Source organism: Podarcis erhardii (assembly GCF_964252035.2).
Source record: "Podarcis erhardii genome assembly, chromosome: 3".
Taxonomy (NCBI): domain Eukaryota; kingdom Metazoa; phylum Chordata; class Lepidosauria; order Squamata; family Lacertidae; genus Podarcis; species Podarcis erhardii.
This window is the reverse complement of record NC_138507.1, coordinates 116,379,275-116,393,742: the sequence shown is the minus strand read 5'-3', so window position 1 is coordinate 116,393,742 and position 14,468 is coordinate 116,379,275. Positions and strand designations below refer to the sequence as shown.

At 41.6% G+C, this 14,468-nt stretch overlaps 1 protein-coding gene across 2 annotated transcripts in view; it reads left to right on the top strand.

The window, feature by feature from the left end:
• USP34 (ubiquitin specific peptidase 34) overlaps positions 1–14,468 on the top strand; it is a 105,488-nt gene that overhangs the window by 34,660 nt on the left and 56,360 nt on the right. For both annotated transcript variants that reach the window (XM_081854417.1, XM_081854418.1), the window contains 12 exons: positions 450–531; positions 620–712; positions 1,705–1,830; positions 2,271–2,400; positions 4,764–4,799; positions 5,808–5,938; positions 7,046–7,653; positions 8,405–8,619; positions 10,721–10,836; positions 10,918–11,045; positions 12,713–12,802; positions 14,353–14,448. In XM_081854417.1, coding sequence (XP_081710543.1) covers positions 450–531; positions 620–712; positions 1,705–1,830; positions 2,271–2,400; positions 4,764–4,799; positions 5,808–5,938; positions 7,046–7,653; positions 8,405–8,619; positions 10,721–10,836; positions 10,918–11,045; positions 12,713–12,802; positions 14,353–14,448 — 1,851 coding nt within the window. The remainder of the gene's footprint in view (positions 1–449; positions 532–619; positions 713–1,704; positions 1,831–2,270; positions 2,401–4,763; positions 4,800–5,807; positions 5,939–7,045; positions 7,654–8,404; positions 8,620–10,720; positions 10,837–10,917; positions 11,046–12,712; positions 12,803–14,352; positions 14,449–14,468) is intronic.

The following is a 14,468-nucleotide window of genomic DNA, read 5'->3' as shown; positions in this document are numbered from 1 at the left end:
GATAACCAGCCCTGGTCAACAGTCTGGTTGCAGCTCTTTGGGCCCTATGAAGTTTCTGAAGTTTCTTCAGAGCAGCCACATGTAGAGGGCATTAATTAAAGCACAAAAGTAATTGGCTAATAGCCTGATGGAGGGCATGTTTGTATAGAAATAAATTACTTCATTTCAGTGGATTAATTATTTAATTTGGACTGGCCTCCAGAAAGGCACTTCTAATGTAACAGCATGGGTTTTTTCCCTTACTCATCTTCTGCTACAGGTTTAGTTTAAATGAATTTGTAGCTATACGCATACCAGCCATTTCCACTTTGTTCAAACAATACCTTGAATTTGGAAAGTAATCCTTGGTTGTAAATCTGTAAGGAAAGAACAATGGCCTTTTATTTAGGAGACTGGGCATAATATGAGCATATGAAGTTGTTTGCTTATGGTTTCCCCATTTTATTTAGGTCCATTGCTAAAGAGCTTGCAGACTGGCTGATCAACAACAATGTGGTAGAACATATTTTTGGACCAAATTTGCATATTGAGGTAGGTTTAAAGTGAAGTATGATTTTCTTTGTTAACCATGAAGCTATGTTTTTAATGTTCTATATCTTTCCCCTTGTTTCCCCCCCAGATCATTAAGCAGTGCCAAGTGATTCTTAATTTTCTCGCTGCTGAAGGCCGGCTTAGTACACAGCACATAGATTGCATTTGGGCTGCAGCACAGGTATGTCTACACTTAAGCAAGAAACAGGCCAATAATACGTTGGCTTAAATTTAGCTTAAATTTAGTTCTTAAATAGCTATCTAAAAAGAACAGAACCCATAATAACTAAAACAAAACAAATTCCTTCCAGTAGCACCTTAAAGACCAATTAAGTCAGTTCTTGGTATGAGCTTTCGTGTGCATGCACACTTCTTCAGATACACTGTGTATCCGAAGAAGTGTGCATGCACACGAAAGCTCATACCAAGAACTGACTTAGTTGGTCTTTAAGGTGCTACTGGAAGGAATTTGATTTGTTTTGACTATGGCAGACCAACACGGCTACCTATCTGTAACTGGAACCATAATAACTAGTCTTACTTTTTTATAGAGCTGTGCGATACAAAGCAAACTGCTCAGGCGGCAGAGTTGGTGGGCCTAAACATTTTCAAATGCTCCTTTCTGATTCTCTACCTTCCCGGGCAGCTGTCTTGGTGCCATTTTTTAAAAAAAATAACTCATGGTTACTTAGCCGGCAGTGTGGCCAGCATGCTATCACACCAGTTTTATATTCCTTTAATTTAAGGATTTTGTCTTCTTTACGCAACAATTGTGCAAACCAGTGTAATGTCCAAATACTAACAGTTCCTTGTAAAAGTGATATCCTGCTTTCTCCCCCTATACTATGGAAATATAAAGGTCCAGACAGATTTTCCTCACTCTTTTTATTCTAATGCTAAATTATCTTGGTTTAGGCTTTGTTCCCTTTGATTAAAGACACATGAAAAAGCGTTGAAGTTACGCTGAATTCTTAGATGCATATCCAGCTACCATTTTACACCCTTTTTGTTACTACGACACTAGTTTTATCTTTACTACCTTTCATACGCAGAACATTTTACAAGAGGGAAATTGCCACAATAATGAAATCTAGGGGGGGGGGGGGGAAATGGTACAAAAATGTGTTTCGGTTTCTCTGAATTTATCTCTTCTCTTTGTGTTTCTTTTTGAAGTTGAAGCATTGTAGTCGCTATATACACGATTTGTTTCCCTCCTTGATCAAGAACTTGGATCCTGTTCCACTTAGGCATCTTCTTAATTTAGTTTCAACACTCCATCCAAGTGCACATACTGAACAGGTAAAAGCAAAGCATTTTGAAGGAGTCTCTTTTCTGCTTGGTTCCCTAGGAAGTTCTCTTGCATGTGTCCTGTTGAAGTGGAAAAAATCTACACATGAATGCTGTTATAAGATGAAAGCCCTAGTATTGTGTTTCTTATATGGACTATGGTTTATATTCTTTGATTCTGCATTGCAAGAGGTTGGTCTGGATGACCTTTGGTGTCACTTCCAGCTGTACAATTCCATTATTCTTCTCCCCCTCCATGCTTCTTGTTAGAGAAGACTACTTTTAGCCCTATTACAGTATAAGAGTTTGGATTTTCCAGTTATGGTACAAAACACAACATAGTTTTATATAGAGCTCATTTTGTTTGTGAAGTTTTTTTTTTGGTCATGTATTGAATATGAGAAACAAGTTCTGTTTTCTGTTGGGAGTACAGTTTCTGCTTTGATTTACAGACCTTGTATTTGGCATCCATGCTCATTAAAGCACTGTGGAATAATGCACTAGCAGCTAAGGCTCAGCTATCAAAACAGAGCTCATTTGCATCATTACTCAGTACAAACCTACCAATGGGTAGTAAGAAAGGTGAGTGTTTATTTCTTCTTTGGTTTAATGTATTGTTACCAACTTGAAATCTTACTGCTGATCTTATTACAAAGAGATTGCTAATGGTTTTGATTTTGAAGACAAATTATTTAGGTATTTTTATATGTAATTCCCCCCCCTTTTTTTTTGCTCATTCCCTATACATACTCACTTGAAAGGCATCCAAGAAGCTTATTAATTATGTTTTTTCTTTATAGGCAATGAAATTTTTCTCTACAGTTAGCCTCTTTCCTTATAGAAAATGGTGCAGTTATTAATTTACTGTGGGTGATGTCCAACGAAGTCATACTCAAAACAGACCTGCTGAAATCAATGGATTTAAATTCGTTGGTTTTGGTGGGCCTATTCTGAGTATGGCGCTGTGGGTAAAACCTCAGTGACCAGGACTTGCCGATTGCATGGTCGGCGGTTCGAATCCCCGCGGCAGGGTGCGCTCCCGTCGTTCGGTCCCAGCGCCTGCCAACCTAGCAGTTCGAAAGCACCCTTAAGTGCAAGTAGATAAATAGGTACTGCTTTATAGCAGGAAGGTAAACAGAGTTTCCGTGTGCTGCGCTGGTGCCGGTTCGCCGGAGCAGCTTCGTCACGCTGGCCACGTGACCTGGAAGTGTCTGCGGACAGCGCTGGCTCCCGGCCTCTAGAGTGCGATGAGCGCACAACCCTAGAGTCTGTCAAGACTGGCCCGGACGGGCAGGGGTACCTTTACCTTTACCTTTATTCTGAGTATGACTAATGATGGATATTGCCCTATATATATATTTTTATCCCACTTTTCAGAAAATTGTTGTCTCCCAAAGTGGCTCATTCCAATAGGCCTTGCCTTCAGGGATTACAAAGTAAAAAGACAAGACACACAAGGGATGGGGCCTGGAGGGAGATAGTAGTAGATGAGGATGCTCAGTTCTTCAAGGCCAGAAGGAATTGGTAAGCTGTAAGCAGGCCTTTATATCCACTTTGGGCCAGGCTGATCTTCTTTTGCTGGTGCACTTGCTTGCATAGACAGGTGGTAGCTCTTACTCCTTTGGCCCATGGATTGGGGCATAGTGTCCTGTCACCTCCTTCAGTTCCAGGTAAAGTGACAGTTGAAGCAGAGTGTTCTTTCTGCCAGTTAAAATATAATTGTAACTATTATATCAAATTGAAAAGGCTACAGTGATCAAAATCATAATGACTACAGTGGTACAAGTACCTAATTCGTTCCGGAGGTCCGTCCTTAACCTGAAACTGTTCTTAACCTCAAGCACCACTTTAGCTAATGGGGCCTCCTGCGCGCCACCGAAGCACAATTTCTGTTCTCAACCTGAAGCAAAGTTCTTAACCCGAGGTACTGTTTCTGGGTTAGCGAAGTCTGTAATCTGAAGCATATATAACCTGAGGTACCACTGTATTCAGGATGGCTTTGTACTACCTTCCAGTACTGAATGCCTCGGTACTAGTTGCTCTGGAGCACAAATGCGAAGAGTACTATCTCACCCACGTTATACTTCTTGGTTTCTTAAAGCCTCTGATTCACTATACAGTGGTACCTCGGGTTACATACACTTCAGGTTACATACGCTTCAGGTTACAGACTCCGCTAACCCAGAAATAGTACCTCGGGTTAAGAACTTTGCTTCAAGATGAGAACAGAAATTGTGAGGCGGCAGCAGCGGGAGGCCCCATTAGCTAAAGTGGTACCTCATGTTAAGAACAGACCTCCAGAACGAATTAAGTTCTTAACCCAAGGTACCACTGTAGTTTCTTACTTAGCCTGAACTATCAAGCTAAGGTGAGCAACCTTGGAACGATCCAGATTGGTAAACCAACTTTGAACCATAGTTTTAATACGCTGGCTTGTTCCATAGTTTGTTTTGAGTGATGTAGGAAGATGGCTTTCCCCATTTTCTGTGATATCAGTTGTGTAAAGTAGGAAAACCCGGTTCCTTTTAATGAAAGGAGCTGTATTGATTTTAGCGAAAGTTAATAAACACCATGATATTATTTCAAAAGGCTCTTAAATAACCCCAAATAACAATAGGAACATATTGTATAGAACAAGTAGGTATTTCAATCACTACCTATATTATAATAATAATTTTATTATTTATACCCAGCCAATCAGGCTGGGTTTCTATATTAGTATAGATGTCTAATCTGTGTTCACTCCAGATATTGTTGGACTACAATTCCATTCACTCTTGAGATTTGGCCATTGTGGGAGTTGGAGTCCTACAACTTCTTGAGGCTCATGGGTTAGCCACACCGGTTATAGACTGTATATTGTATGATGTTAACGTATACAGTAACTTGGAATGTTAACTCATTCATAACTTGGAATGTTCTTCCCCTTTTTGTCTCCTCTTCAGAGGAAGAAGAGCTCCGAAGAGCTGCTCCTTCACCATGTAAGTTATTGCAGAAAGGCACTTTGAAATCAAATACGATTTGGGAGTCATGATTATTCTCTATTTAAGGGACCTTTGTATCACCTCCTGTTTTCTCCAGATGTCAGCAGCCCCATGTTCAGTGCTATCAGCTTCTGAAATGGCTTGAGAATGTTTTATAGTGTTTCTTTGATTCTAATATTTTTAATTGTAAAGCACTTTGGCAGAGAAGTAGTTAATAGATGTTTAATTTGGCAGAGGCTGAAAGAAAGTTATACTTTGTGGCAGATGGCAATTTGAATTATACACAGGCACTCACTTTGGGTTGATTCCAGTGGTATTGCACATCTGATGGTAAAACTTCAGTCTACTGAACAGAGAGGGAAGCACTTTTGCAATGATTCCCTGTCCTATCTGCAGCCAACTTTGTGTCCCCGCCCCCCCATCTGCCCTGGAGGGTTGGGGGAACCATCCATTGCAGATTTAGGAGACGGAGGGTGGGCTGTGGGAGAGTTCACTGAATATTGCTCCCCCCATCAGCTGAAAAAAGATAGTACGTTAAGCTCCTTGGAGAAAGGTGAGATAAAATTGCAATAAATCAATAAAAAAACCTGATGATAATTGTGAGAATTAAATGTATTTAGAATATTATTTTTTTCTCCCATCTCAAGAGTTCATAGTCATTTCACAGCAGTGAGATGACAGTTAACTCGATGTCAGATGTGGCTTCAGCCAAGTCAGGAGAATAAAGTTGGGTGCAGAAAGGCAAAGCCAGTCTGCAGCAAGAGCAGCCCCTTATTTTAATTGATTTTGGTGTTGAAGGAGAGTTTGAGCAGGCATCTCTATTCGTTAAAATTATTTAAAGCAGTGGTCCCAATTAGCTAAGTACCAGAGACCCCGTGTTTTCCAAAAGTCAACTCCCTGTCCTCTCAGTGGGTTACGCGGGCGGACTCCTGACTGGGAAACACTGATTTAAAGCATTTGCTTTTCCATTACATGGAGTAACTTGAAAAGCTCTTTCTACAATAGGGTCCCCTGCAGCAAGTCCTCAAAGCAGTGACAACAGTGATACTCACCAGAGTGGAGGGAGTGATATTGAAATGGAGGAGCAGCTGATCAGCAGAAATAAACATGTCCAGCAGCGGCTTTCAGATACAGAGGTAAAAGAAATAACTGTTTTTCTCTGATGGTTATCAAAGAATCTGTCAGTATTGAAAGGTGGTTGTGGTTGTTGTTAATAAGGTACCTGGTATTCCGCCCTTCATTTAGAAAAGAAGTACCACGGTGGTTCTCCCTCTTTGTGTTTCTTGACTCCACTGGCCAATCTTCTCTGATGTTTTTAGAACAATAATGACTTTTTGAAGAGCTGCTAATGGAAGAAGTATAGTTTGCTGAAGCATCAGTCTTGTCTGTGCATTAATACCGTCACTTGATATCTTTCACCACCTTACCTTCGGTGGGTCCCCACCCACTGCCAGCGTGTCCCCTCCATCCAGATTGTCCCCTAGGGTCATTTAGTCCAACCCCCTACAATGCGGGAAGCTCACCTTCTGAGGGAGTCTGTTCCACTGTCAAACAGCTTTTATCATCTAGAGAGTTCTTCCTGATGTTGAGTCAAAAATCTCCTTTTTTGGAGTTTGAAGCCATTGGTTCAAGTCCTACCTTCCGGAGCAGGAAAAAACAAACTTGCTTCATCTCCTATGTGACAGCCCTTGAAATATTTGAAGATGGCTATCAGAAATAGATATGGGACGCGGGTGGCACTGTGGGTTAAACCACAGAGCCTAGGACTTGCCGATCAGAAGGTCGGCGGTTCGAATCCCTGCGACGGGGTCAGCTCCCGTTGTTCGGTCCCTGCTCCTGCCCACCTAGCAGTTTGAAAGCATGTCAAAGTGCAAGTAGATAAATAGGTACCGCTCCAGCAGGAAGGTAAACGGCGTTTCCATGCGCTGCTCTGGTTCGCCAGAAGCGGCTTAGTCATGCTGGCCACATGACCCGGAAGCTGTACATCGGCTCCCTTGGCCAATGAAGTGAGATGAGCGCTGCAACCCCAGAGTCGGCTACGACTGGGACTAACTGTCAGGGGTCCCTTTACCTTTACCTTTTATCAGAAAGAGATAGATATCGTATGTCCCCTCCTCAGCATAATGGGTTGTTGTTAGCCACCCTGGGAATACCTGTTGACATTGGAGGTGCAGATTAGTAATTTTAGAAAATAAATGCTTGATGATTTTGTATCCTTAAAATTTTTTTAAAAAAAATTAAAGGAGTCGATGCAGGGGAGTTCTGATGAAACGGCAAACAGCGGCGAAGATGGCAGCAGTGGGCCAGGTAGCAGTAGCGGGCACAGCGATGGATCCAGCAACGAGGCCAACTCCAGCCATGCGAGTCAATCTGCAGGGAGCCCAGGCAGCGAGGTGCAGTCGGAAGACATTGCCGACATCGAAGCTCTCAAGGAAGATGAAGAGGAGGATGAGGACAGAGGTCACAGTTCCCATAAAAATGGCCGGAATGCAGAGCTGCGGAGCCGGAAAATGGAGTCCCAATCAGGCATTTGCTTGGGAGACTCCCAGGGAGCAGCGGAGAGGGGCGGTGTCAGCAACGGAACTGGAAATGACCATGTTTTTAATACTGACTCCGTGCCCGCGGTGGATAATAGAATTAGAATGCTTGATCCCTGTTCACATGGGGAGGACACAGAGCACGACATGGCCGGGGAAATCGGCACAGCTCATATATCCCAAGGCTCTCAAGATTCTTGTATAACGCATACCGGGGACTTCCTTGGGGAAGCCATCGGAAATGAGTTATTTAACTGCCGGCAGTTTATTGGGCCACAGCACCACCACCACCATCATCACCACCATCATGAAGGGTAAGTTACTTGCATACACACACACATTCTGGAACATAATCACATTTGCCTGCCTATTGCTTGCCTTGCATCATCCTTGCTGCATTTAGTTATCTTGGAAAGAGGTGCAAGGAGCTGAATTGGGACCTGAAGTTTCCTTGACCAATTGCACAAAGTCCCATTAAGAACTCTCCCACCTTTCCCCCAAATTTTGACCAGGCTGCACTAGCTAAAGCATTCTGCCATTTGTGTACAGTCAAGCAGAATGCATGCAGTCCTAGTTACCAACCATTTAAAAGAATGTAACTTTAAGCTGAGCAGATACATTTTAATATTAAGACCGGCTCCTTCCGTACATACCCTCTTGGCTGTTAAGATAATTAGAGCGCCTTCTTAGTAATTTCACTGCCTTCAGAAGCTCAGGGTGGTGGAGCCCGCAATAAGGCATTCTCTGTGGCAGCCCGTAAGTTGTGTAACTCCCCACAGAGGTTTGCTTGGCAACTTCATTATATTGTTTTCTCTGAATGCTGTTCACCTGAGATGTTTATTTTCAGGAACCACCCTATTTTTTGTGGTAGCGCTTTTTGTAACTGCATACTTATTAAATTGTTTTTATTGTTTAAACTGTAAGGTGAAGGGGCGGTATATTCAGAATTATATTCAGTGATGATATTTTCTCTTTGCATACATGCAAGTGCTGATTTTCTGTAGTCTACTGGGTCTTCGTGGACTGAAAGCAATAAACTGGCTTACTCTTGCCTGTATCTTACAGACACATGGTCGATGACATGTTAAGTGCTGATGATGTCAGTTGTAGCAGTTCCCAAGTCAGTGCAAAATCGGAAAAAAATATGGCAGATTTTGATGGTGAGGAATCTGGTTGCGAAGAAGAACTGGTACAGATTAACTCGCATGCCGAACTGACATCTCATCTTCAGCAGCACCTTCCAAATCTTGCTTCCATTTATCATGAGCACCTCAGCCAAGGTAAGATGTAGCAAAGGAAAGAGCAGTCACATTCTGTTTCAGTGGTCTAGCTACTTAAAAGGAAGCAAAGCAGAACCCAAGTACCATGCCTGTGGTAGAGATAAGCTGATAGGAATTAGTGACCTTTCTAGTTATTTAAATAAAATCATGAGCAAATACAGCTTTCACCTTCCTGCCCTCTCATGGGCCATGTTAGATGGGGCTGATAGGAATTGTGGTTCGAAACATAGAGAGGGCACTAGGTTGAGGAAGCCTGATACTAGAGGTCTAGGTTCTCAGTCTCTTTTTCTGACCCTGCTCCTTTAACAACAGCCTAACGTACAGAATCTTTGACTGGTAAAGCCTCTCCCGCACGTTGGGGAAAGCTTTTGCTTGTTGCATTGGCGTATGTCCAGGCCACAGGAGCAGGAGCGCTAAAAAGTGTCAACTCTGATCCATTCCCCTGGATGCTTAAATAGCATTTGTATCAAAATTAATTTCTGGAGGGTAAAAGAGAGAGCAAGTGAAGAAAGGCAGCCTGCCTTGGCCATTATTGCTGTCATCAACATACCTAGGAGTAGAATAATGGAGAGAAGTGAAAAGAGAATGTGAGTTGCTAGATTGCTTTATAAAGGCAGATAATACAGCATTGGGCCTGCAGGAAGATTGGCTGATCCTTGGCGAGCCTTCTGCTTATGGAGTAATTTTGCTACATTCACAAACTTTCTTATTGTCCCCAGTCAGTAATGTTCTGTGGATTCTTCTTGACTCATTTATGTTGTTTCAGCAACACCCTTAAAGAAGGGAATTTCATTTCTAGAACCTTTTAGAAAGGAAAAGGCAGGTGAGCCCTTTTTAACGCGACAGCTCAAGGGCTGTGCATTACAAGAGCAAGAGTGTAGCATGAGAACAATTAAGGTTTGGTAAAAGAAAATGGGCATAACTGAATTACCTGCTTAGAAAACGGCACCACTGCAGCTTTTGTGGCACAAAATACTTGGGGGCAGCTGATAAAGGTTGGGCGTAGGATCAGGCTTAAGGCTTCAGAATCAGTCAGATGTTTTTCTGTGTTTGAGTTTGAATTTCTTTGTCTGAGTTAAGAGGTCTGCAGTAGTTTGCTTATTCTGGTTGAGACCCATAGAAAAAGATTAAGAACCTGCCCTTCAAGGTCAAGGCTGTATCAAGTAAAAAGATTCCTGTGCCGCTTCCTTCCAATTTGCTGTAGACATGATATCTGATCCTGAGCTAAATAGATGTGTTCTGTCATGTGTAAGTCCTGCATCTTGCAGAAGGTCTATATTTATGATGGATGCTGCATTCAACCTACAGGTACACTTGTGATGTCCCACGGATATAGATAAGAAATTGTGAGCTGGATTACAGGCATGGGGACACTGGGTCTTGTGTGCACACAGGAAGATTCATTGGTCCATCTAGTTCAGAGTTTCAGAGAGGATCCTCTCCAAGTAGAGGTTCCGGGAATTGAACATGAGATCTTCTGAATACAAAACAGATTCTGTACCGCTGACCTGCAGCAACACTTAATTCCGAGATGCCTCATTGAAGAGCACACAGGAATGTATGCGCAGAACTGTTCCCTTTATTGAAGTGAACAGGGAGACAGCAAACACAATTCTTTGTTTATCTCAGTAAATACAGACCCTGAATTGGGACAGTTGTCTTTAATTGCATTATCATAATAGCTTTTTTTTTGCAACAGGTTTTTACTTGTGAAGCAGTTTCACATCCTAATTAAATAACTTTACAAGCAAACACAGACATTTGCAATTGTAATGCTTTTCAATGAAAATTTGAGTTTGAATGCTAAGTTTTGTATGGCTTTCACACCATAGTGGATGGTAATACATGACGAAAGGCCTTTATTTTAAAGGGTTGAGGAATCTGCTGCTTCCTCACTGTATTCTAATAAATAGTATTGACTTTGCATGTATGTGTATTGGGTCTCCCTGCATCCTCCCCTGGCTTAGTTTTCCCAAGTGTATTTGTTCCAACCATTTGCAGGTTTGTGTCTTTAGCCGTTATTAACAGCTGTTGATGGACAAAGTCCATTCAAATCAGGATACACATTCCATATTTTTAATAACACCTGTCTTTTGCTCAGGGCCAGCAGTTCATAAACACCAGTACAACAGCAACGCAGTGACAGATATTAACTTGGATAATGTTTGTAAGAAGGGAAATACCCTTTTGTGGGATCTGGTCCAGGATGAAGATGCAGTAAGTTAAATATCACACAAGAATATTTGACAGAGAAAATGTAATAATAATTGTCAATAACTTTTCTCTTACTTGCTCTAGATTCATCTATCTGAAGGTTTAATAAATGAAGCAGAGAAGCTTCTGTGTTCGTTAGTATGTTGGTTTACTGATAGACAGATACGAATGAGGTTCATTGAAGGCTGCCTAGAAAATTTAGCAAATAACAGGTAAATGAGCTTGAGTAGCACATCAGTGTCTTACTACCGATCCGTTTCTTTGTCTGTCAAATCTCTAAAAGCTGCTTAATCTGAAATCATATTTGAAAAATGGATTCTCAGTTCAGTCTATATTAATTTGCTGCTATAAGCATATGGATAGTGACCAAAGAGCCAGAACCACACCAAAAAGAAAGTGAATTTAAACTTGATTTAAAATAACTGACAAATGGTAAAAATTGTAAACTTTCATTTGAAACAACAAAAGCACGATCTAAAATATACTAAGTTACATTAAAAGGGGATTACAGTAGATGAAACAGTTATCGTGAAGCTACCAGATAAATATATTTGCATTATTAACTGCTTATAACAAGAAACTGCAAGTGAAGAAAATACATATGAAAGCAGTTCTAACTCCCACCCTCCGTCGTGGACCACATGGGGTGGTGGTACTCACCTGATCATCCATCCATCACATCTGTGCCCGCTTACTGTGGTGGGATGAGGTCAGCGCAGTGGAAATGCACTGACAGGAGCTTGGGATTGGTTCTGCCCCACCTCCCAGTTAGCAACAGCAATGTGGCAGGCTGGAGTTCAGATGAGCACTGTCGTCTCACAACTTGCTCCAGTCCAGCTAACTTGAGCAAAAGACATGAGAATGCAGTCAAAAGGTCCATATCTTCCAGACTTCCTGCAGTGAGGCCTGCTTGTTCCCATTGGAATCCATGGAGATTAGGGGAAAAGCAAAAATAGAATTAAATAAAATCCTAAGAAAATCAAACCTCTATAAGGCTTGTCCCAGACGGAGTATAAGTCTCCTCTTGACAAGCAGATAAGCTTGCTTAAGACAAACTACAAATTAAAATGTAGAAATCACAGATTTACTCTCCCATCTCCCCAAAACACTCAGCATCAAGGAAGATGTTGTTTTGAGAAGGGGAACAAGAATAGGGCTGTGTAAGCTAAAGGTTTGAGGGACACGGGTGGTGCTGTGGTCTAAACCACAGAGCCTAGGGCTTGCCGATCAGAAGGTCGGCGGTTCGAATCCCCGGAACAGGGTGAGCTCCCGTTGCTCGGTCCCTGCTTCTGCCAACCTAGCAGTTCAAAAGCACGTCAAAGTGCAAGTTGATAAATAGGTACAGCTCCAGCAGGAGGGTAAACGGCGTTTCTGTGCGCTGCTCTGGTTTGCCAGAAGCAGTTTAGTCATGCTGGCCACATGACCCGGAAGCTGTACGCCAGCTCCCTCGGCCAATAAAGTGAGATGAGCGTCGCAACCCCAGAGTCATCCGCAACTGGACCTAACGGTCAGGGGTCCCTTTACCTTTGCCTTTAAGCTAAAGGTTGCAAAAAGGAAGGAAGGTTGGGATAGAAAGGGAAGTAAGTAACCCTTTTTGGTGTGTCCCCAATTGAAAGAGCCCTCCCAATTCAAATCTTCACCCACACCAGGTCTCTGTACTTTCACTTATGAATAATGTCCACCTCATTCATAGTTCTTTATTAATTTAGAACGGCAGTTCCAAAGTTACAGATTGCTTCTTCCTTTCCTCCCATACAAAGGCATCTTTTTCTCTAAATGTGGCTACATGATACATTTTAATTTAAGGGCTATAAATCTCGGAGAACATTTATCCTGTGATGTTCCTCCATACCTAGTCACCATTTATCTATCTCCTCAGATCAGTGGTAGTTTCTCTCCGTCTTCTCCCAAAATTATTTGGTACCTTTCAACAATTTGGAAGCAGTTATGACACACATTGGATAACCATGTAAGTACAACATGTCCTTTCAGTACAGAAGAGGGTGGTTGATCGTTGAGGGATTCCTGGTCTGATACCGGCTCCTCCCTAGCTTCCTTTAGTTTGTCAAATGCAGAGCATAGATTATTAACCCCACCCTTCCCTGAAATTTCAGGGCAGTTCATAGTTTTCACATTTCCTTGCCCAAGCCCATCCCTTCCTATTTGGTGTTAAATGGAATCTTGGTCTGTTTTGATTCTCTTCCGCCCCCGCCCCCTCCCAAAAGAGAGGCCACCCATTTCTGACTCTAATTTCCATAGTCAAAACAAAATAAAAAAATTCCTTCCAGTAGCACCTTAAAGACCAACTAAGTTAGTTCTAGGTATGAGCTTTCGTGTGCATGCACACTTCTTCAGATACACACTTCTTCAGATACACACTTCTTCAGTGTGTATCTGAAGAAGTGTGCATGCACACGAAAGCTCATACCTAGAACTAACTTAGTTGGTCTTTAAGGTGCTACTGGAAGGAATTTTTTTATTTTGTTTTGACTATGGCAGACCAACACGGCTACCTATCTGTAACTCTAATTTCCATAGTTTGACAGTGGCTCTCCTGATCCTCATAGTATGGAGTCAGTGCTGCGTAGCCCCTTCACAATTACAAAGGTAATTGTAGAAGCTCAACTCAATAACTTTGCATGGAGAAGACTTGTATAATGGATTTCTCCCACATGAATTGGGTCTTCTGACGTTATTTTTGCACCACACAAAAGAACTATGTTACAGCACTTCCCCATATCGCGAAGGTAATGTCAGAAGGCACCTTAAGGCCTTAGCATATGTCATATGCTGACATAAACGGTTTGTTAGGAGCACATTATGTTGCCTGCAGTAATAGGAGCAAGTTTCTACTTGGCTAAATTTGTTGCATTCTTAAAAGTTGTTTTACAAAATTTTTTTATTGCATTTCACAAATATTTAAAGGGGCAGGTTCACAATATCTGCTGCTAAATTTCATTCACAATTCCTGTTTTAAATTAAATCATGATAGTATGTTCCAAAGCAATTATAATAATAAAGATTAAAGCTGATTTCAAATGTAATTATTATCTTACGTTTATTACTATTTCTTTGATATGGAGTGCTTGTGATCTATACAATTAATTCCAGAATGTCACTCAAGATGGCCAGATATGATGCTGGACTTGTCATTCCCCAATCTGGGACATTCTTCCTTTATATTAAATCTGCTAATCCTTTTTAAATACTAAAAGTGTTCAGATCAGACTGGACTGAGAAGCAGGAAGCTCTGATGAGGACAGGCAAAATAAATTATGTTGTGCATAATCTTCCACTGATATCCTGGGCTATAGCAAATGGATGAGTTGCCTTTCAGTTATTTGTGACTAAGTCATGCATGTTGCAGATTTCTGAGCCACCTTTGAGCTGAGAAATCTTATGAGGAGCGTTGGAATGTCCTGTAGTTAGCTTTTTGAAAGATAGTTTGCATCGTTTGTATGCAGTTTCCTCCCAAGACATATGGATATGAAATGACAAATGATTCTTAAATTGAAACAGGTGGGCCGAAAAAGAACTTAATATGATGAAGCTCTTCTTTGATAATTTGGTGTACTACATTCAAGCTGTCAGGGAAGGACGGCATAAGCATGCATTGTAAGTATGGTGTTGGAGTG